At 31.5% G+C, this 22,092-nt stretch overlaps 3 protein-coding genes across 5 annotated transcripts; 1 reads left to right on the top strand and 2 right to left on the bottom strand.

Moving 5' to 3' along the window:
- The first annotated feature begins 10,035 nt into the window (after positions 1 to 10,035).
- Positions 10,036 to 13,824, top strand: LOC109818115 (monothiol glutaredoxin-S12, chloroplastic). The gene is made up of 5 exons (XM_020383517.3): positions 10,036 to 10,339; positions 10,408 to 10,481; positions 11,931 to 12,005; positions 13,210 to 13,236; positions 13,507 to 13,824. The coding sequence occupies exons 1-5, from the start codon at positions 10,077 to 10,079 to the stop codon at positions 13,581 to 13,583; spliced, it is 516 nt and encodes a 171-aa protein (XP_020239106.1). The 5' UTR covers positions 10,036 to 10,076; the 3' UTR covers positions 13,584 to 13,824.
- Positions 13,825 to 14,409: 585 nt separating this feature from the next.
- On the bottom strand, positions 14,410 to 15,993 carry LOC109818120 (glutathione transferase GST 23). 3 transcript variants are annotated; one of them, XM_020383523.3, is made up of 3 exons: positions 15,849 to 15,993; positions 15,006 to 15,333; positions 14,410 to 14,936 (listed from the first exon to the last, which is right to left on the bottom strand). In XM_020383523.3, the coding sequence occupies exons 2-3, from the start codon at positions 15,318 to 15,320 to the stop codon at positions 14,577 to 14,579; spliced, it is 675 nt and encodes a 224-aa protein (XP_020239112.1). In that variant the 5' UTR covers positions 15,321 to 15,333; positions 15,849 to 15,993; the 3' UTR covers positions 14,410 to 14,576. The 3 variants fall into 3 exon arrangements, with proteins under 3 accessions (XP_020239112.1, XP_020239113.1, XP_082915720.1); XM_020383524.3 differs by having other exon boundaries at positions 15,006 to 15,346; positions 15,849 to 15,992; XM_083059594.1 differs by lacking the exon at positions 15,849 to 15,993 and adding an exon at positions 15,693 to 15,804.
- Positions 15,994 to 17,152: 1,159 nt separating this feature from the next.
- On the bottom strand, positions 17,153 to 17,638 carry LOC145950007 (S-protein homolog 1-like). Its single transcript, XM_083060918.1, has one exon. It carries the CDS (start codon positions 17,636 to 17,638, stop codon positions 17,153 to 17,155), a length of 486 nt encoding a protein of 161 aa, XP_082917044.1.
- Positions 17,639 to 22,092: the final 4,454 nt, after the last annotated feature.

Genomic DNA, 22,092 nt, shown 5'->3' with positions numbered 1-22,092 from the left:
GTCGATATCGAACATATTATATATATATATATATATATATATATATATATATATTACTAATCAGTATAACATTTTCTATACAAACATATTTAAAGGTGATAGATAAATAGATACACAAACAGTGTGAATTAGAGCTGTCAAAGTGGGCCGGGACCCGTGGGCCAACCCGGCCCACCTTGAAAACGGGCCGGGCCGGGCCAAAAAAAATTGAAGTTTTATAGTAGGTGGGTATATTTCAACCCGGCCCACTTTGACCCGGCCCACCCGGGCTAAACCCGTGGTGGGCCGGGTGGCCCACCAACCCACCATTTTTTTTTTAATAAAAATTTGAATATGATTTGTAGTTTATTTTGTATGATGATATATTGAAAATTTTTATTTTAAACTTTTATCATGATTTGTATTTAATTTTGTATGATGAATTATGACTTATAACTATTAATGATGTTAATTTTATGACTATTATGTTAATTTATAATTAATTTAAAATTTTGAATTTTGTTAATAATTTTTTTTAATTTTTGGTGGGCTGGTGGGCTGGCCCGTATAACCCACCAACCCGTGGTGGGCCGGGCCGGGCCAAATTTTTTTTGAAAAAATTACAAGTGGGCCGGGTTGGGTTGGCTCGTTTTTAAAGTGGGTCAAGGTGGGCCGGCCCACATGGGCCGGGTTAGCCCGTTTTGACAGCTCTAGTGTGAATGTCATACTCGATTTTTTAATGTATTTTATTTTCATTCACCGACATACTTAGTATCAAGTTCTCTTTTATATATATATATATATATATTGCTAGTAAGTATTACATATCTCGTATAAATATATTTAAAGGTTTTATATATATAAGAAAATATTTATTACTAGTTACTAGTAGTAGTTTGGTATCAATTTTCTTTTTTCAATTCACGTGACAAGCTTGATGAAAAGGGAAGATGAAACTTTAATGTTGGTAGTTGGCTCACGAAAAGTGAAATACTAATGAGCGAGGGGAGACTTTCAAATTAATATTATATTTAGTTAAATAAGTGAGAATACATAATTGATTGTACTATTACAAAATTAGTTGCACGATTTAGGGAACATAATTTGAAGAAGCAATTGTATCAAATATTCACACAATTCAAGTCAAATTATCAAATTGATGTTAACAAATAAAACTTGTATCCTTCTCTTGTAGGTATTGATTTTCAGTTAAATTTAGTCATGTTAAACCACAATTTTTAAATCTTGAGTTGATTATGTAACTAATTATTCCTTTAAATTAGTTAATGGTATAATTAATTACTTATATTCATGTAAATAGTGGGTTAAGAATTTTGTTAAAAGCATTTTAATAATTTGACTCAATACACACTTATCATTTTAAATGATATATCAAATTGTGATAGGTATTATAGAGAATAGGACACAAATAAAAGACAACGTTATCATCCAATAAATAAATTGAATTGTTTAGATATTGTAAATACAAAAAATAAAGTAATTTATTCATTAGGTTGGTTTTGGGTGGGTTAAGTTCAAAATCTCAATTCGATCAAAATCGAACATCCTCATTTTTAAACTGTTTTCGACCATAGAACTTCTTAATTGGTTGATTATTGAGCTTAATCGATTTCAAGTGTTTGTGGCTCAATACAATTGGGTTGTACAAATGAAGAGAATAAACTTCAAGTTGATGTCAAACAAAAAATTTGTTGTGTATTATCAAAAGTTACAAATCTAACAACTTCGAGTACCCTAATAATAGTAACATCTTTTACCACCTTGGTTGAGAATACCCTTCTTTGATGTGAGTTAGTGCATGGCTACAACATGGTGGTCTACAAGGTGGTTTGTATGAAATAATTAAAAAAAGCAACAAAAAAAATGGCAAAAAAGAAAAAAGAAATGCTACAAGAAGATGACAAGAGAATGTAAAGTTAACTGAAGAGATATTTAAGTAAGAAATAATTATTTAAAATTTAAAATAATAAATGAAATGCAACTTCCAATGTTGCATATTGCCTATTGAGCAACTTATCTTTTCAATGAAAAAAGTACATTTTCTCATGAATACACAACACATTAATTCATGTGTTACTACTCTTATTCAACCAATTTGGATATTAACTAGAGAAAAAACTCTATTTGAACTTATCCAAATATAATTGTCACTACCACTTTTTTTCTTTTCTTTTTATTCTACTTGAAGCTTGAACTAGCCATCATCTATTTAACTTTTTTTTTTGTTTAGTTTTCTCTAGTAGTGGTTAGGTATAGGTTATTTCCTCACCTTATTATTAATGAAACCACAAGTTCCTTTCAATATACAAAAAAAAATGCAAAAACAAGATATCCTACAATCCAATTGAATTAGTTTTCTTATTTTATGTACATTTTTCTCGTGTCTTTAGTTGCTATATGTGGGACATTTACACTAGGTTGTTTGAGCTTGTAACAATAGACAAACATAACAATTTGGGGCAAAAAAGCATAACTAGTGAGCAATGGCACGCAAAACAAATTCATACAACTAAATTTAATGAGTTAGGGGAGGGAGAAACCAATGAAGTCCAAAGCATAATTTTAAAATTGACTAAGACTGACCGGTTCAACTAGTCATATTGCGAACCAGTGGTCAAGCTGGTCCAAATCTCTCATTTGATCGAATATGTTGTTGATCCAATATAAATTGTTATGACTTAACTGATTTTTTGAGTGAACTAGTAAAATGGTAGTACAATCAAATTGATTTAATTTTTGAAACTCTCAATACTGTTGTAGCTTTCCAATGACGTGCTTTCAATACTACTGCAATTTTTCAATGACACGTTTTACCACATGTCTGACATTGTTGATTGGTTCTTTACCATGCATGTTTTCCATGAGTGTGCCTTTGAATTCATATATGTCCTTAAAAATGAAAGACATTTGATTTAAGAATTAAATCTGCATGACGCGCATAATTAGGACACTAGATACCGTTGAACCATGTCATTTAAATGATAATAAAGTGACTTAAAATAGTTACATATATATATATATGTGTGTATATATATATATATATATATATATATTAATTTCTTATATATTTCTTCATATAAAAAAAGATAACTTTATACAAAATGAAACTTGAACCCATTTATAATTTAGTTGTTCTATGAGTATTATATTGATGATAAACATTTAGGGAACTTCTTTAACTCATGGTATGAATTTTATTAAAATTTATAGGAATGAAATATATATGATATGAGTATTTTTTTTAAAATATTTAATAGAAATTGGATCATGTAGTTCAATTAGTGACTCATTAATTCAATCTCTAACTCACTAATTCAGTACCTTGACTAGTTCGATAATCGATCCAATTTTTAAAATATTAGTCCAAGTGGAGTCAGCCATAGAGCTATGTATCAATAATGGTTATTTGTGTTTCTTTTTAAATGGGTTATCGTGAGTTTATGTCACTTGTTTATTTGTTGACAATTGTTTCCTACACCTTTTTTTTTATTGCATACGCCTAGCTTTTACTCAAAAATGCCCAAATTACCCTTAAATAGTTGTCCCAAAACACCTATTTTGTATATTTTGGAAAAGGTAATTCAAACACTATACCAATTTGGATTGGGTGTTTCGAAACACAACATGTGTGTCTAGATTGGGTAATGTGGAACATAATATATGCATCTTGATTAGGTGTTCCATAACACAATATATGTGTTCAAATTAAGTGTTCTAAAATGCATTATATGTGTTTGGAGCAGATACTATTAGTTGGATTACTCTATTTTTACATAATATAAAAAATAATAAATTATTTAAGACACAAAGTAAACAATGTCATCATTGTATAAATAAAATAAGTGCATGTATACAGTACAAAACAACTTACAGAAAAAATTATACAATCATTGTCTCCTCCCTAGGTTGTCTCGTCTATCTTTACTCCTAACACTATTATCGATCATATATACATTTCCTTCATTTGTGATGTTACGTGCCAATTATTAGTCTTTTTTGTCACTATTGGCAAGTGTGCCAAGTCTTAACAAGTAGACAATATGAGTAAATATCATTTTCCAAGAGACTTGCTTCAATTTCTAGTATAACTCATTGATCATTAATTAAGTGAAATTAAAATTGAATTGGGTGTAAAATGTATAAATGGAATTTAATCAAACACGTGGTATAAGAAGATAATCAACAGTAGGTTAAAATATGTAAGTTTAAATTGTAATTACAACAATCTTAGTATAGTCATAATTTATAAATCATGTTTCTGTCATTATTTTACTAAATTACCCTAATCATAATTATTTACCAAAAAGGCCTAAAATATCTATACAAGTTCCAATCCCTTAGTAACTTAAATATAGAAGTTTCCATGAACAAAAGAAATATCAAATGATAAAACTACTTAACTCCTTTCTTAGAATTTAAGCAATTTCAAGTGTTTAATTCAATTCCAATCAAAATGAATTTCCCAATTAAGCTCTCAACCTATAATTCGTTCATGGGTAATTGACATAAAGAGATAAAAAAAATGCATAACTAAACACATAGAAATACATAAAATATTTATTTATCAAGAGAAATACATGAGAGTAAGTATTTACAACTAGCCCAACAAGAATGGAGTTTAGCTACTCCTAATCATGGTAAAAAAAAACAAAATGAATGAAAAGAATAGAAGAATCAACATAAAGCCCCTAAATCCCTAAGTTCCTATTCTAAAGCTTATTTTCATAAGGTTTTATAGCTCCCTAAAACAACCTAAAATTTTCTAAAATAATTACATCCATGACAGTAACGCATTCTAGCACTCAACACTAATTAAAGTTAGAATAAGTGTCATTTTTCGCACAAGTGTTAACAATCCTTTGACATGTAGCCTACATAGACAAAATATTATACATAGAAATAGTCTCAAACTGGATAGGTAATAGTTACATTGTAAAGTTAATAACTTACCACTTCATGAGCCAACTCTTAATTGTGACTAGCACTGGGTGAAGGTATACAAAACTACATTAGAGTAGCACCAAAACATAAGTATTCCTCAACATGGCCACCATAACATCCAAGCAAAGCCCTCCACCTAATCTTGACCCGTTCTCATGCCAAAAATGATCATTGCAGTCTAACACATAAAAACATAAGAATAAGATTGTATACAAGGCATCAACATAAACATGAAACCTTAAAAGCCAACAATTTCAACTTTAATAGAATAAAACAACAACCAACTTAGAATAACTTTTCATCATCAACTTTTAAATTAAACATTACAACTTTGAATACAAACAACTCAATATACAACTTTAAATGCAATAACTACACTTAACAACTTATGAGTTGTCACGCATTTTCAACTTTGCAAATCTTCTTCAACTTGTGAGCAATTTAAGTAGCTTAATCCTACCAAACCTACGATGTCTAGCCCTTCTTTGGGCCCAGTATAGAAACAACATTTGGATCCTATTAAGACCAAGTATAGAATGTTTTGCATTTCAAACTAAGTAAGCAACTTTTACTTTCTCAGATCTTAACACTTAAACTAAAAATGTTTAGTATTATTGTTAGGAATGGAACAACTTAGGTGTGAGTCTACCATCGGTATGCATTAACCAAGTCCTAAATGGAATTAGCCTGTCACTTATCCTCTAAGTACCACACATCCTTCAAGCACTCAATTAGGGATTTTGGCTCTCAACTCAGTGCCTTACTCTTTGGCCACTTATGACAAGTATGGTTTGGCCTAACCCATGTACTATTTTCAACTAAAAAGCCTAGAAGAGACAAATTTTGAAAAATAACTTCCTTTTTAGGAGACAACTTTCTCACTAAAGGGTTTTTCTCATTAGGCTCTCATAGCCCCACAACACAATGAGATCTTTACAACTAAAAATAACTTAATTCTCTTTTAATTTTCCAACTTTTAACTTTAGAAAAACATGCACAACATGAACACACCTCAATTTTAATAGCTTATCACAACTCACTACTTTTCAACATACAACTTTAGATAATAAACTTTTCACAACTTGCTACTTTACAACTTCACATCATACAACTTTATAAAACATTGACACAACAACTTCAACTTAGAAACGTCTCATATACAACATGATAAAAGTCAACTAAGTTAGAGTATTCATAGAATAGGAGATTCGTTGAATGAGCCATGTTCGTTAAGTGACCCAAGTTCCAAAGGAGGAATCTTATTGAGCGACCTCCCAAAATGGGCTCTTGTTAGACTATAGCTCACTTAGCCACAATGTTTGGCCTAGCGAGTTCTTAGGAGCTCATCATAGTAGATGTCGTGCCTTACTTATGGTTCACTTTATTTAGCGAGTCTACTCAAGGCCTAACATAGAGGCTAGGGTTTGTTTCTAGTGACCTATAACCACTACTTACTTAGTGACACTATGTTGCTAAGTGGGCCTTCAAAGTGTTCATCAACTTTTGTTAAGTGAGCAACTGTCGCTTAGAGAAAACTTGAAAATCTGGTTTTGTGCCTTCAACCTTTCAAGGCCCACTCAGCTAGAATCATCTTGCTAAGTGAGAATACTCTACAACTCCAACACATAGACACTCTCAAGCTCCCTCCAAACCCAAAACATCACATGCAAATTGATGGATTGATTCCAAATGTAACATTGTTAAAAAAAAAAAGAGGTTGTTTAGTAGCCCAGAATGGGCCGTTCCCAAACTGGAACGGGCCGTTCCAAACTACTGAATTGAACTACATATTGTAGTTGAGAACGGGCCGTTCTGGGAAGGAGAACGGGCCGTTCCAGATGGAGAACGGGCCGTTCCAGAGGGAGAACGGGCCGTTCCGGAGGGAGAACGGGCCGTTCTGGATGAGTGCCGGAACGGGCCGTTCTGATTTCAGAACGGGCCGTTCTGGGGCAATGATTTTGTGCGTGATCTGGGAGTTCAGAACGGGCCGTTCCGGTATTGGTACAGGCCGTTCTGGCCACTCTGGATTGCCTATAAATAGGGGTGAGGGGGCCGTGAGGAGAATTAGAGATTCTAGAGAGAAGTTTTAGAGAGAAGGTCTCTGGGTCAGTGAGCTCCTTTTTCTCCCAAATTTCTCTGTTTAACTCTTTTTCTCCTCTAGATCAATAACTCCTTCTGTCTTTTCATGAAATTCATATTAGAAAGCTTGTTTTGGGAGGATTGAAGTTCTGAGTTGAGCCTCAAAGGGAAATTCTACTTTTGTTCAGTTTTTGGCTATCTGAGCCAATCTTCAGGTAAGGGAAGCTAGATTGTTTGCATGTGGTTGAATTTATTAGTTTCGATGAGAGTTTTGAACTCTTTAAATAGGTTTAGGTCGGGCGCAGGTTCAGCGCGTCAGGCGTGGAAGAGCTTAGAGCTCTTGGGTTGGTGTTAGGCTAGGCGCGAGCTGACTGCGCCGATCGTGATTATATTTATAAATAATTAATTTAAATTGATGCTTATGCATGTTTAAAGTCGAAGTTTAGATCATGTATGTATGATATATGATGTATGGTGAGGTATGATTCATATGTATGCTTGTAATGATACGTACGAATGGTTGAATATGATATGAGTATGTTTATTGATCATAATGATTTATGATGTATGATGCATTATTGCATGTGATGTCTTATGACATGTGTATGATTGTTGATCATGATGGTGGGCAGACCATTATGATGTATGATGCATGATTGCATGTGATGCCTATGGCATGAGTCTAGCCTAGGACTTGAGGAGAGGAAAAATATTTTCGAACTGGAAGAGCTCACATAGAGTCTCTTGAGAGTGGTGCTTGGATAGGCCACTGATATATGAGAGTGGTGCTCTGGGAGGCCACTGGATTTGGGAGAGTGGTGCTCAGATAGGCCACTGGGTTGGGTGAGTCTCCTCTAAGTCCTTAGCTAGTGTTGGAGCGGAGTATGAGGTCGAGGGTTATTCCCTTAACCAAGTACTCGGGAAGGTGCGTGGATCCTTGCGGATAGTCGGTGGGCGAACTCCACAATTGACTTGGTTAATGCATGCCAAGGTCGTGGTAAGCCCGTACCCAGCTGTGCTATACCTGACGGTGGATCTGGACTTCCAAGTGTGTAAGTGACATCATCCGAGTAAACCCGAGTGAGGATTATATATCCTGTTTAGCTGTGACCGAGCGGGCGCATTGGGCGTGAAAACGGTTGGGGTGGTTTCGGTAGGATGTAATGTCACTTATACAGCTCTATTATTATGGAGATCTCCTAGGTGTATGCGTGACGACGCATTAGATGATTGATATGCATTGATATCTGTCATGAGATGCATTTATTGCATGATTATTAATATGATGAAGTGTGGTGTTTGACTTCATGTTTAATGAATGAATGATTGATTGAGATGAAAGGGTTCTTAGGGACAGGCTTTGGGATGCATGTGTAATATAGATTTTATTCTATACTTGTACTATTGATTTTTGAATTCTAGCTTACCCTTTTGTTTCCATGTGATGGAACTACGATGATCATACTTGGTATGGGAGCAGGTCAGGGATAGCTTGGAGTAGAGGTGATCGTCGTGAGACGGGGAGCTGAGTCTCGTGTTTTGAGTTACCATATTGGGTAACATTTTTTTTGTATGTGCTTGACCAACACTAAGGAATATTTTGGGATGATTGTACATATATGGTGCTATATTTTATATACAGAAACTTAATTATTTTGATCTTTATATTTATGCCTGTAGGTATGTGTTATCCAGTTTAATATTCTCTTAGTTAACTAGTTGTAGTGCGATTCCACTAAGTGTAAAGACCGTGGCGGGTCGTTACACCAAACAACATAAACAACTCCAAAAGAGCCTCAGATCATACATACAACAACATGGGCTCTAAAATCTAACATCATTAAGTTTTTTTATCTAACAACTCTTAAACCCCAATTTTCAACACAACTTCAATCTCCTAAAATTTCAACATACAAGCTATCAATGAGAAAATTAACAATAAAACCCTCAAAGGGTCGACTTCTCTCCTTAAATCCAAGTTCTACAAGGTTTGAATATACTTCTTAAACTCAATACAACTTTAGGGAAAGGTATAAATGCTTTTGGAGGATCCAGTTTAGAAATGTTCTTCCTGGTTTTAGAGCACCTCTTTCTAACTTCTCTTTAAGATTTCTGAAAAATGAAACATGAAATTGTGGTTTCCAAAAACCCTTATATACCTCTCCCCCTTATTGATCAAACTTGACCTCAACTCAAATTACTCTCTACAACTTAACTTCCTTGACTATTAGAGTTCTACTAGATGACCAAACATAACTATAGAAATCAAACAACAAAAAATGTCATATAAACATACATATATGAAAAAGCATAGTGCTATAAGTACAACTTGAAGCTTTTATGACAATTAGTGAATAGTTTGAATGTACCCATACTAAGGAAACAAGATAATAAAAAGATTGGGAGAAACAATCATATTGTAGAATGGTTGTCAAGGAAACAAGATAATAAAAAGATTGGGAGAAACAATCATATTGTAGAATGGTTGTCATAAGGCATCCAACAAACATCATCTATGATAAGTTGATCCAACTACCTTAGCATTAAACAACCAGTAATAATATTCTAGTTGTTTAATGACTCAATCGTAGATCCACCTTAGAGTAATTGATAACCCTTCTTCTCAAATCAACCAAAAAAAAAATACTCGTAAATCTAAATTTGTTATAATATAATACACTAATTTTCAATATAATAATAACTAACAAAGTTTTGAAGAAGTTATTTACATTAAAAAAGGTTGCTTAACAATTTTTTACATGTAAATAACTTATAATTTTTACGAAAGAAAGGAAGTATGAGTGACATTTTTTTAATGATTATATAAGTGGGATTTAAGAAAGTGTTTACAAATTTTCCTTTTATTTAACAACTAAACAAACAATTTTACTAACTTATCAAGTATGAAAGAAATTAGGGGTAAGTAGAAAAAAAAAAAAAAAAAAGAAGAAGAATTGATTGCAGCAAAAGAAAGGGTTGGTTAGAAGTTAGAAGGCTATGATTTGGGTAATTAATAACTCAAGAGGTGAGTCTTGTAGAGTTGAATTGAAGAGCAAATGAATATGGCATCGTTATCGGCATTGGGCAGCGCTGTCGCTATTCCTCTCTCACACTCGAACCCTTCTCCAAACACCAAACTCTTGTTCACTCATTCTCTTCCCATTTCCCGCACCATCATCGCCTCTCCAACGCCCATGCGTGCACCCACCTTCGTTCGAGCCGCTTCCTCCTCTCCCTCCTTCGGCTCTCGCCTCGAAGACACCATCAAGAAGACCGTTTCCGACAACCCTGTTGTCGTTTATTCCAAAACCTGGTGCTCGTAAGTTATCATCATCATTCTTTTTCAATTACCGTTTCTGTTTCCTAATTTCCCTTTTTTTTTTCTAGCTACTCTTCTGAGGTCAAATCCCTCTTCAAGAAGCTCAACGTCGACCCACTCATCTTCGAATTGGACGAAATGGGTATTTCAATTCATCTTCCTTTCTTCCTAATTGTTGATTTTCCCATTCATATTTCCCCCATGCTGCTACTGCTTACTAATACTTACAATGTTTATATATATGCCTAGTGAGCCTTTTGTGGTTACCTTCCATTTTGTGCTTCTTTTTTAGCAAGTATTGTATGGATGCCTTGATTGTGTATGAACTTTTGTGAATTTCTCCATGTTGCTTTGTACGTGTATTTAGTTGTATATCTATGCATGCCTTTGATGTATTATACTTCCAAATTGTAGTTCTCATGTACTTTTGTTAGGGCCTTTTTGGATCAGTTTCTCCAACTAAAATTAGTTTGTGCATAAACTAATTTGTAGAAATTTTTCAGTATTAGCTTTTCCAAAATGTTTTTTTAACTTTTATGTAAGCTAATTTTAGTTAAGGGAAAAGCAATTTATTTTTTCGTATTTTTTTCTGCTGCTACATTGTTTTTGAAAAGTTTATCCTAACGGACCCTTATGCTTTGTTTGGGAGAGGGGGAAAAATTGAGAGGAATGGAAGAGAATAGGTGAGGCTTGATTTGATAGGAAATTGCGTGGAATTTATAGTTATTTGGTAAAGTAGAATTAAGCAAAAAAAAAAAAAAGAAGAGAGAAATTGGTATTTTGAAAATGTATTTTACATGATTAGATTTTTATGTAAAAATATATTATTTAAACAATTATATTTTTACCTTTTACTAATTAACTATTTAGATAATAGTGTAGGGGTAGTTTTGTCCATGCATTTTTTTTGTGGAAAACTCCACACAAAGTCACTCTTAAAAGAATGGAATTAAATTCACATGGGCCCCACCACAATTTCCTCACAAATCCACTAAAATCATCTTTCCAAACACACTTTTTTTTTTTAATTCCTTGATAATCCCTCCCTTTCTTTTCCATTCCTGACTAAATCACCTTCCCCAAACACACCATTAATGGGCTTGACATATCATAGCCATGTACAAGCTTTTAGGGATCTTCAAACTAAGTTGAGTTGTTGCTAATATCAACTATAGTTTCTCCAAAAACTGATTTTAACTTCTGTATAAGCTAATTTTAACTTATGAGAGAAATTTAATTCATTTTACATTCTTATTTTTTTTCCTTTAAGTATTTATTGAGAAGCTTTATCCAATCAGACCATTAATTTCCATTCTAGATAGAATATACAAGTTTAGTTCAGTTTTTTGTTTTTTGTAATATAATTATAAATCACATTCCTCTTGGTTAATTTTTGGATGGAGTGTATTACTAGTAGTAAACATTATCACTGATGATAGAAATTTGCAAAATTCCTCACTATCTCTTGACCTTCCCATTGCTCCTCTCTTGAACATAAAGAGGGAAATCATTCTACACGACACATTTTTTTCTTTGCCTTATAATTTGTGCATTTGTTTTGCATCTTAAATGTATGTATATTTATCTTTAGGTCCTCAAGGGCCACAGTTGCAGAAGGTATTGGAAAGGATCACAGGGCAATACACTGTGCCAAATGTATTTATTGGTACGTACTATCTTGGATGCAATACTCTTGCTTAATCATACTCTTACAAACAGTCAGTATCTCATTGTCAGTTAAATATTTATGCCATTAGCATCTATCAATATTCATCCTTGTCAGTTGTCACTGTTGGTGGACTGGATGGCAAGAGAACCTGTCTTACTGGTGGATGTTGATAAGCCACATATTTGACATGCTCTCCTCTATGGAGCATTTTCCCTTGGTGCACCCTGAAACCTTGTTCTTGAAGAGGGGAATGTAGACAATAAATGGAGGAGGAATGGAATATTTCTCACCCTCACACACATGGTTATACACAAGAGAGTGGTCTTTCGAAAATTTCACTCAATTTGATACAACAAGTACCTTTACTCCTTAAGTTCTTTTTATAGTCTGATTTCGTGAAATAAAATAATCAGAAAACTCTACTTAGTGAAGCATTAAATGTTTTTCTGGTGATAGCATGCAGTCCAATTGTAGATTTCAGCACCAAGACTTCTTGCATGTCCAACTTGCAGTTAGCTGCCTCAATTCTTGCTGTGTTCAGCTTTCTACTTAGGGTCCTACATTACTGCATTGTGATACACTGATACACTTTAAAATTGGTGATATTTTGGGGAAGCCATTAGATCCATATATTGTTGACTGCAGGGTAGCTGTTTGTCTTGAGGTTGTAAATTCATCTTGAGTGAGGTTCCCATGTGGTGTCATGCTCCTTCTCTGTTTTCAAATTTCTTGTTAATAATTCAGATCATTTAGAATGTGATAATATTTTGCTCCGTTCATGAAATATCAACTCATTTTTAGATTTTTAGGTTTCCAACAAATCTGCTCTATTATTATTTGCACACAATTTGAGAGACAGTCAGATATCCAGTTTTTCCGTCTAACTCCAAAGACTTTGTTTTTTGTGAAGAACCTTTGAAACTCCCAACACATTCAACTATAAGCTTTACCGAAACCCAACTTGAAAACTAAGCCGCATTGGCCACTCACAACCCCTGAAAGCCTTACATTCAAGTCCCAATATACTATTTCGTTTCTTTTCTGTTTTTTGATTAAGCTATTTCGTTTCTTTTCAAGCTTGAACAATGTATTGCATCGTTATATTGTCTACTATAAAACACTAAAGTCAATTAATTACCTTGCTTTTCATCTTTTGAACGGAACAGTTTATAACCCATCCTAAAACTATTCTTCATTGCAGGTGGCAAACACATTGGCGGTTGTTCAGGTATAATGTCCTTGATCTATTATCTTTTTATATTATTGTCTAAGTGAGGATGTCTTCACTGTTTAAAAGATCAATTTTTTTCCTCGGTGTGATTGGAGCGATATTTGTTTTTGCATTCTTATTACTACTGCTTTTATGTAAACTTCAATTGTAAATTGTCTTCATATATGAGCTTGGTATTTTACAAGTTTCAATAAGTTTAATAAAAATCTAAAAGTGCAATTTCTTTGTTTCCTCCTTTTGTCTAACATTGTTTTTTTACTCATGCAGATACACTGAAGCTCTACCGGAAAGGAGAACTTGAACCTTTGCTATCAGAAGCTAATGCTAAAAAAACAGAGGGCTAAGCTATTAAATGTCATCCCGAAGGGAATTTAATCCTTTACCAATTTGTTACTTTGTATGTCTATGCAGTTCTCTCAATGTTAGTCACAAATGTTGGTTGAAAGAAATCAAAGCGCACTGATAACTTGAACATTGCCGTGTAGTTAGGTTCTTATAGTATAAATCTGCAGTTGAATGGTTTACAAAGCTAAAAGTTGCAACTTGGGAATACTTTTAATGGATATATTTATATTTTCTTATTAAGGTAATGATTTTCCTTAACCAACGTTTGGTCTAAACATTTTGATAGTTTTTATGGTCTTTGGTTTTGAAGGTTGCCTTTCGGCTGAACCTTTGGTATTGCAAACTGTCTCTAGGTTAAACCTTTGGTATTAAAAGTTGTCTCCTACTCTTGGCTGAAGTAAAACACGGATTAATACCTACAAAATACTATGAAAAAAGAACAAAAAGAGTAAGTAGTACAAATGAATCTCAAATGAATATTCAATAGAAATTGTTAAATGAAAAATTATGTAAAAATAAGATAAGATGCGCATCCTCGTTCGTGTTAGTTGCCAACATACTTAATATTGGGATGGGAACTCCCTTTCTAACAATAATGTACCCTTTTTAAGGTAATTGAAAGAGGGATAATATCTGAGGAATTAAAAAAAATTACATATATGTTTTGATTTTATTTAACCTCCTAGGTTAAAAGAGTTAAATCTACTGCAGGAAGCTTCAATAACTAAGATAAGTTTGATTCATGTTTTCAGAACTTGGAGAAAAGATGCAAATGACTCCAATATAGTATGGTCATACATCACAAGACTCAATATAGAAGAGGCGTATCGTAGAATATCATTGTGTAATTCATTCATTGATTGAAAATGATAGAAGATACTAGAGAAGTATGTAGATGGTCTATACATAGAGCTTATTAGAGTTAAACTATTTCTAACAAACTTGTAACAACTAACTACTCCTAACAGGTAAAAATCAGTTCTGACCAGCATTCATGATGCTACTTCTGAAGGAATAATAGTATCTCTCTTTTGCTTGTAATAAGCAAACAACTCTTGGTGACTTGGAAGGTTTGTTTTGATAGCGGGGTGCTCCCTGAAGTTCTGAACCCAAGTAAACAAGCAAGGGAAATCATTGACAACCAACACTTCAACACCAACAACATCTTCAATGACTCCAAATGACAAGGCTATCCATCCCAAGTTTATGTCCAACACTCCAATTTCTTCACCACCAAAATACTTTTCGCCCCCAATGGTTTCTTCCAACACTTTCAGCACTTCTCTAACTTCCTTTGTGGCGTTCTGAAACTCTTCTCCAACAGTCACAAAGAATGACATAAACGAAATGCTCTGCAATTGAGATCACAAATAGAGATGAGAGAACAAGAATACAAAGAATTGAAATTTCAACCTTGTTACCTTTTCCTCTGCAAAACTAACCCAAAACCTTGCCATAGCCCTCTCATAAGGGTCCTGTGGAAGCAAGGGTGGATATGGCCATGTTTCCTCTATGTATTCAAGAATAACAGTGGATTCAGCTATTGGCTTTCCATCATGAACAAGGACTGGAACCTTTTTGTAAACTGGATTATACTTGTATAGCAAATCAGTGAAATCAGGCTTGTGGAATTCTCCTTCTACATACTCATACTTTACTCCCTTCAGCTCTAAAGCCCATATGATCCTGTAAACGTATGGACTAGGCCAAACTCCGAGTAGCTTCACTTCTCCCATTTACGGTGCAGCTCTGTAATTGCACACTGTTATAGTGATTGTTATAAAAGTTAAAAAAGAATGGTTGCAATTCACAAAATGGTATCTACTACTTTAAAACGATTTTAGGAATAGATCTCTCATATTCAATTAACATATTTGATATACTAGAGTTATATTCAAATTATGTGTTTGTCTCTCTTGTTAGGAATACCAAGAGGTAAATATGGGAGATATTCATTAATAGGTCACAAATCAGAACATGAGTGAACTTGGTAAAACATTCGACTTAAAACCTTAAGATATCAGATTCAGATATTTGAGTTTTTACCACTTATATGTTGCTAAACCCTAAACTTGTTGAATCCTGCCGAAATTGAAACTTTTACTCACCCTTACATTCCAATATCTTTCTTCATATATACTAAATAGGCACAGATTGATATCTCACGAATCATATATGGCATCAAATTTCAATATTAATTGCATATTTTGTGTAGCAGCTAATCAAGTTCAAAGTTGAAAATAAAAATTAAAAAATTGACTCACAGTTGTTGGTCTTGATCATTAATGCAATTCTGTAGTGGGATGATCTCACAAATCACAATGGATGAATTGGTAGTGTCGTGTGTAAGGCTACTAACACCAAGATTGCCCAATCTTACGTGGCTTCTACTTTATCCACAGGTTTCTCATTTTATCTTTTTTTATATTATCACATCCTACATAGTAAAGAATTTTCTTTTTACTCTCATCCAAATCAGAAACGATATGTATATATTAAAGTTTATTAACTACAATTATTTTTGTTTCATTGACATGTGTATAATAATTAAATTCTACTTTTTATTATCTATATCTGTGTATTAATATCTAGAAGATGTATATAGCCAAGAGGTTTTGTTTATGTGAATAAATGTATAAATTATTAGATCTTATAGTAAATAAATAGGTTTAGTTACATTTTTAGTCCTCTAAATTTGGGATACATATTAAGTCCTCTAAATTTAAAATGTGTTTTTACTCTTTAAAATATTAAAAAATATTATTTTGATTTCTCAAATTTAAAATTTATCTTTTTAATCTTTATGATTTTTTTTAAAAAAATATTATTTTAATTACTAATATTATAATTAATAGTGACAAATTAAGAGAGATTAAAATAATATTATATATATATATATATATATATATATATATTGGGAATAAAAATATAAGTTTTAAATTTAAGGAACTAAAAATATAAATTTTAAATTTGAAGGATAAAAAAATACATTATAAATTTGAAGAATTAAAAATATATTTAAATATGGATAAATAAGATTAACACATGCAATAAATTTATAAAAGTCACATGTTTTTTCAAAATATCTCATGACAATAAATCAAAGTAAGAAATCAAATTGAATCAAAACTCATGTTAAAAATTCTAGGTGAAATAAAATTAAATTTAATTTTAATATTTTCTAATTTGATGCATCTAAATTTCTATTGCATTCTTTGCATTCGTGTTTGTCCAAAGAAAATTTGAAAAGAACATTAATGGCTCTTTTCTAGTTTTCTTCAATCAAATTTAAACTCTTATGATTCATATTAAAATCTCTTTTGAGAGATGAAAATTGACCTTCAACCTCTAATTAAGAACAATTCCCAGTTCTTATCATATTTAAAATTATTATTTATAATAATCCAATACATTTCGCCAAATGATAAAGTTGAAAGAAAAAAATAAATAATAAAATTATAAACCTAAATTACATTTACAATAAAATCCTAATAAGTTCATAATGAAACTAAGATATGGAATAGTAAATATGCTTTGATGAAGAAAAAAAGAGAAAAGAATTGCATCTTCAATCACAATTACAACCACAATCATCCCAATGATAATACAACTCGTCATTCATTTCAGGACCTTCCTTTAGGTAAATCCCATCATCTCTAACACTCCAAATGCAATTCTTCCAATCACACTTTTTAAAAAAATGTTCATCGTACCAAAACACATTAAATCTAGCAGAAGCATTGTCCTTTCTCACATGGCACCAAAAAAGTGTTGAGTGGGTGAAATCTGTCCTAAAACTCCAAGTGATATTGGAACCTTGAGCTAGGGTTTGGATGCCCAAATCATCATCTTCGGATTTGCAATGACATAACAAATTCTGGTTGTTGCTCAAATCATCGACAATGAACACATGCCACTTTATGAATCCAGGAAAAATATTTGAAGCACTTGGATATGCAAATGCCAAAACAAATACTAGACCCAAAACATAGCTACTCACCCTAGAAGTTTTTATTGCTAACATGCATGAATTTCCATTCTTCTTTTTTTCCATTTTTGTTTGCTTTTGCTTTGGAGAGATCCATCGAGTAGTAGTAATATATGAATTATATTTATATAATGTTCCACGCCCCATATTATGTGCAAAAGATTGAATTATTGTGCATGATTTTTTTTTTTGGCAATTATGAAGAAGCATGCTTAGCTTGACAAAAAAAAAAGATATAGCATGCTGTTGTTTAAACAGGCAGGGGATTTTTTTTTTTTTTTTTTTTAATTTTCGCGTCATAGTATGGTTTAATGCATGCGTGTAGGATTGAAATTAGTAATTATTAGCTTTGATATAAAATAATAAAAAAAGGAACTTACATAAATAAATAAAAAACTAGTATTTTAACATATTTATTTTATATAATTAAGATTTATGATATAATTAAATTGATGTTTCATTAATGTATAAATTATATCATAATTAAAATTTTTGATGGATAAATATTTTTAGTTTTAACTATTGATAATTTTTTTAATATATATAATTTAAAAACAAAATTGAAAATGATATATTGAAAGAGAAAAGACACCGAGAAAAATTCTTAATATTAGCACCGTTAAAAAAATTATTTAAAGAAAAGTTTATAAAAATACTTACGTTCATAATAACTATGCTATTTTATACATGTAGAAACAACGGGTGGTAAATAACCAAAAACCAAACATAGGACAATTATAGTGGAATAATAAAGTGCTATAATAACTAGTTTCTTTTTTTCATGATTGTTGTTTAATATGATTAAAGATTAAGAATAATAATAAATATATAACATTTTTAATATAATTTTATTAAAAATAATTCATCCTCTTAATAAATATATTATTTTAAATTATAGTGGTTAAATAATTTATGAAGAGATAAATTAGAGAAAAAAAAATTTACATTAAAAAATGAAAACATCATTTTTTTTACATTTTTCAAATGCTAAAACTATAGTCAATGTGAAACAGATGAAATATTAATTAGAAAAATAATAATTGATATTGTAATTAACTTTTGATATTATTATATGTAATTAATTTTATTTCAATTTTCACTATTGATATTCTAATTAATGATTATGGGTGCACTTTATTTTCTAAAATGCATCCTCTCGCTTATTGAATAATCACCTAGTGTATAGATCTATTGTCTCAAAATCGATCTAGTTTAATCAATAGTTTCAAATTTGATCCTTGGCTATGTAATTATGTTGCATACTCGAAGGGAGGTTTTGATATATGCACATAATAGTCTTATTTTGTTAGGGTTGGCCCTGGACCTCGTTTAGAGGTGCAATCGCTCTAAACCCATAATTAAGAGGGACCCAATTTTTTTTTTAGAAAAATTATATAATTGTGAGATTATTATTTTATGATTATAAAGTCATGTTATTTTTATTATTAGTTTTTTATGTATTATATTCATATATAAAAGGTAAAATATGTTTTTGATTTATTCACATGTTATTTGTTTAATGTAACAAAATATGTAACTTTTAATTAAATCATGTATCTATTTTTATGTTAAAAAAATATTTTTAAAATATTTATATACAATGACTCATGTCAACAAGTTGTTAGTTAGAGTCTCATTAGACTTAATCCTTATAAGTAAAGTATCATGGTAACTAATTGAATTCTCTGAAAGAAATTAATCATTAGTAAAGTCTACATCGATAGATACTTTGTATCAATGATTTGATTATCAAAATATATATGAGTTCATATTTATTAGTTAGCCTAAGACCCATGAAATCTTAGGACTGATGTTCTACTTGATTTGAGCAAGATTGTTTTTAGAATACATATAGTCTAAATAATTTTTTTAATAATATGATAATCACATATATAATTATTAAAAATATAAAAAATAACATGCACTCAATTTTTAATAGAAATTAGTTACTATTTTCAATAATAAATATTTTGTAATAATATCATGATTATCAAAATAAAAAATATAAAAAAAATATTACTCAATTCGTAAATCAACTAATATGAATTTATTATAATTTTAATAATGATCTAAGTTCATGTCCTAAATATAGAGTTACATTAAATATTAAATAATAAAGGATATTTGTGATTTAAATAAAATCGATATAAAGATTATATTGGTATTAAATATATATTCTAGGATTTTTAATATTGCAAAATACATATATTGAAAATTTGTTTAAAAATTATTTTTCATAATGTAAAATTAATCATTAAGTTTTTATAATTAAGTTTGGCAGCTATAACCTTTTTAATCGGTAAAATAGTTAAATATTTCATCGTTATTGGGACATCTTGTCGATGCTCACTTGACAAATATCTAAATTAATTTATCCTGTTGCAATACATGTTTAGATATAATATTTTTAATAAGATTCTTCAGACACATGTGTCTACTTTATTTAGTTTTAAATTTGACTCTTTAGTAAGGAGGTATATTTTAGAGAATAAAATATAATAATATAATTATTAATTAAAAATCAATTATTCAAATCAATTGTATATAAATTTTATTAATATATATTAAACAAAATTTATATATAATTAATCTGAATAATTAATTTTTTAATTTACAATTTTAATTTTGTGTGATTGTTTTTAAAATGCAGCCTTTTAGTCTGTAGGAGCCAAATTCCACGTTTTTTGTTTTTTATATGATAAGTAAATTTTGGTGCCAATTTTTTCTCTCAAAATGGAAATATTTTAAACAATTTCTTATAATTATTTATACTTATATTTATACTTAATTATATATTTTAAAATCATATTAGTTAATCTAACATTTAATACATTATCCATTTCACAATTTGTGTCTAATATATATATATTTTTTGGTTAGTAAGGGGCTAAACCCAACACTAAACGTCCCTATTGTAACGATTTGCCTTAAGCTGTCACATCAACAACTAATATGACAACTAAAATAAAATAATATATAATAAAGAAAATAGAGCAAAGGCCAGATATACTAGAGTATAAATGTACTATAATGTATAAATTGTTTTCATCATATAAAACATAATTTTATAAAAGAGTCATCTTCAGCAATGTTATACAGTCATCCAAAAAGATAATATAATTACAACATCATGAAAGTATCAAAATAAGACACCCTAGGTGTTAGTCAAGCTCTAAGTCTAGGCACTTCTCAAAGCAGCTACCCAAAAGACTTCTTGTCATCCCAAAGCCTCACACCTGATCTGCTCCCCCACATAGTGAGATCATCACAATCCACATCATGGAAATATAAGGGCTAGCACGTATAAAACCAACCATAGTACAATAAAATGAAATATCATTAAACTAGATATTCATCAACAGTATGTATCCATACCAAGGGAATGACAACATTATAACAAGTCATTTCCATGCCAAATATAAACCAATCCAAAATCCAATGTATACACATCCATGCCAATGCATACATATTCTATGATAATAAAGAATCCATAATCAATGTATACAATTCATACCAAATGCATACATATTCCACATCCAAACCAAAGTCACACCACTGTATAATCCCATGAAGTAACCAACACATCCAAACCAAATGTTGACCTCAACACATCCAAACCAAGTGTTGAATTTGTGAACTGTCACCTGCCCATGTCACACACCTAACCTCTCATGGAAAATATAGAATTGGGCTACGTCGTCACATAACCCTGGTGATCGCGGCCACTTCATCCATTGGTATGACTCGGCCTTGCCTCCATACTGGTGCGACTAGCCTCGCGCCCGGCGTGATTTGGCAATGATGGTCTCTGATGAATTCACCCCCAGCGCCAAGAACTGCGCCTGACGCAATGTTTAACCAGAAACCCCCAAAAACCTCGAAAATTTGTTCGCAACACGAACCCAATCCAAATTACACGAGTTCAAACCATTATAAGGCATAAACACTATCCAAAAACAACACATTAAGCGATAAAATCAAGTTTTAACCATTAATCCATGGAAATCATGAAGAAACCCAACCAAACCCTTTCCACTCAATCCAACCTTAATCATGCATAAAACATGGAATCAATGTGATATTTCAAACCCATACATACTAGATTAAGTCTTATAAGTACTACCCTTATCTTAGAAACCTTAGAAATGCAAGGTTTGAACAAAACCCTCAAATCCCAACTCAAACTTTAATCCCCCTTTTCAAGGTTTTAGAGGCCAAATCTCTTGAAACTCCAGTTGTGAAGATTGATCCTAACTTGATAAACTTCCCAAATGTTTCCTCATCTTCCCTCCGGAGTAGAACCTCTCTCTCTACTTCCTCTCTCTAGAAACTGTCTCTGTTTGACAAATGAGACCCTCCGGTCCTAAGTCCCTACATATAGCCATTTTCCAAAATTTCCAAATTTCACCCTTAGCACCTATTCACCTCAAACATTCTATTCCTTGAAGTATTTCAACTCCCTAAGCTCTAAAACAACCTCAAATTCACTCAGAAAGACCAGATTTATCTTATGTTCCTAT

This window comes from Cajanus cajan, chromosome 7, assembly GCF_000230855.2.
Source record: "Cajanus cajan strain Asha chromosome 7, NIPB_CcT2T_4, whole genome shotgun sequence".
Taxonomy (NCBI): Eukaryota; Viridiplantae; Streptophyta; class Magnoliopsida; order Fabales; family Fabaceae; genus Cajanus; species Cajanus cajan.
The sequence above is the reverse complement of the archived record's forward strand: the minus strand, read 5'-3'. Positions and strand labels throughout refer to the sequence as shown.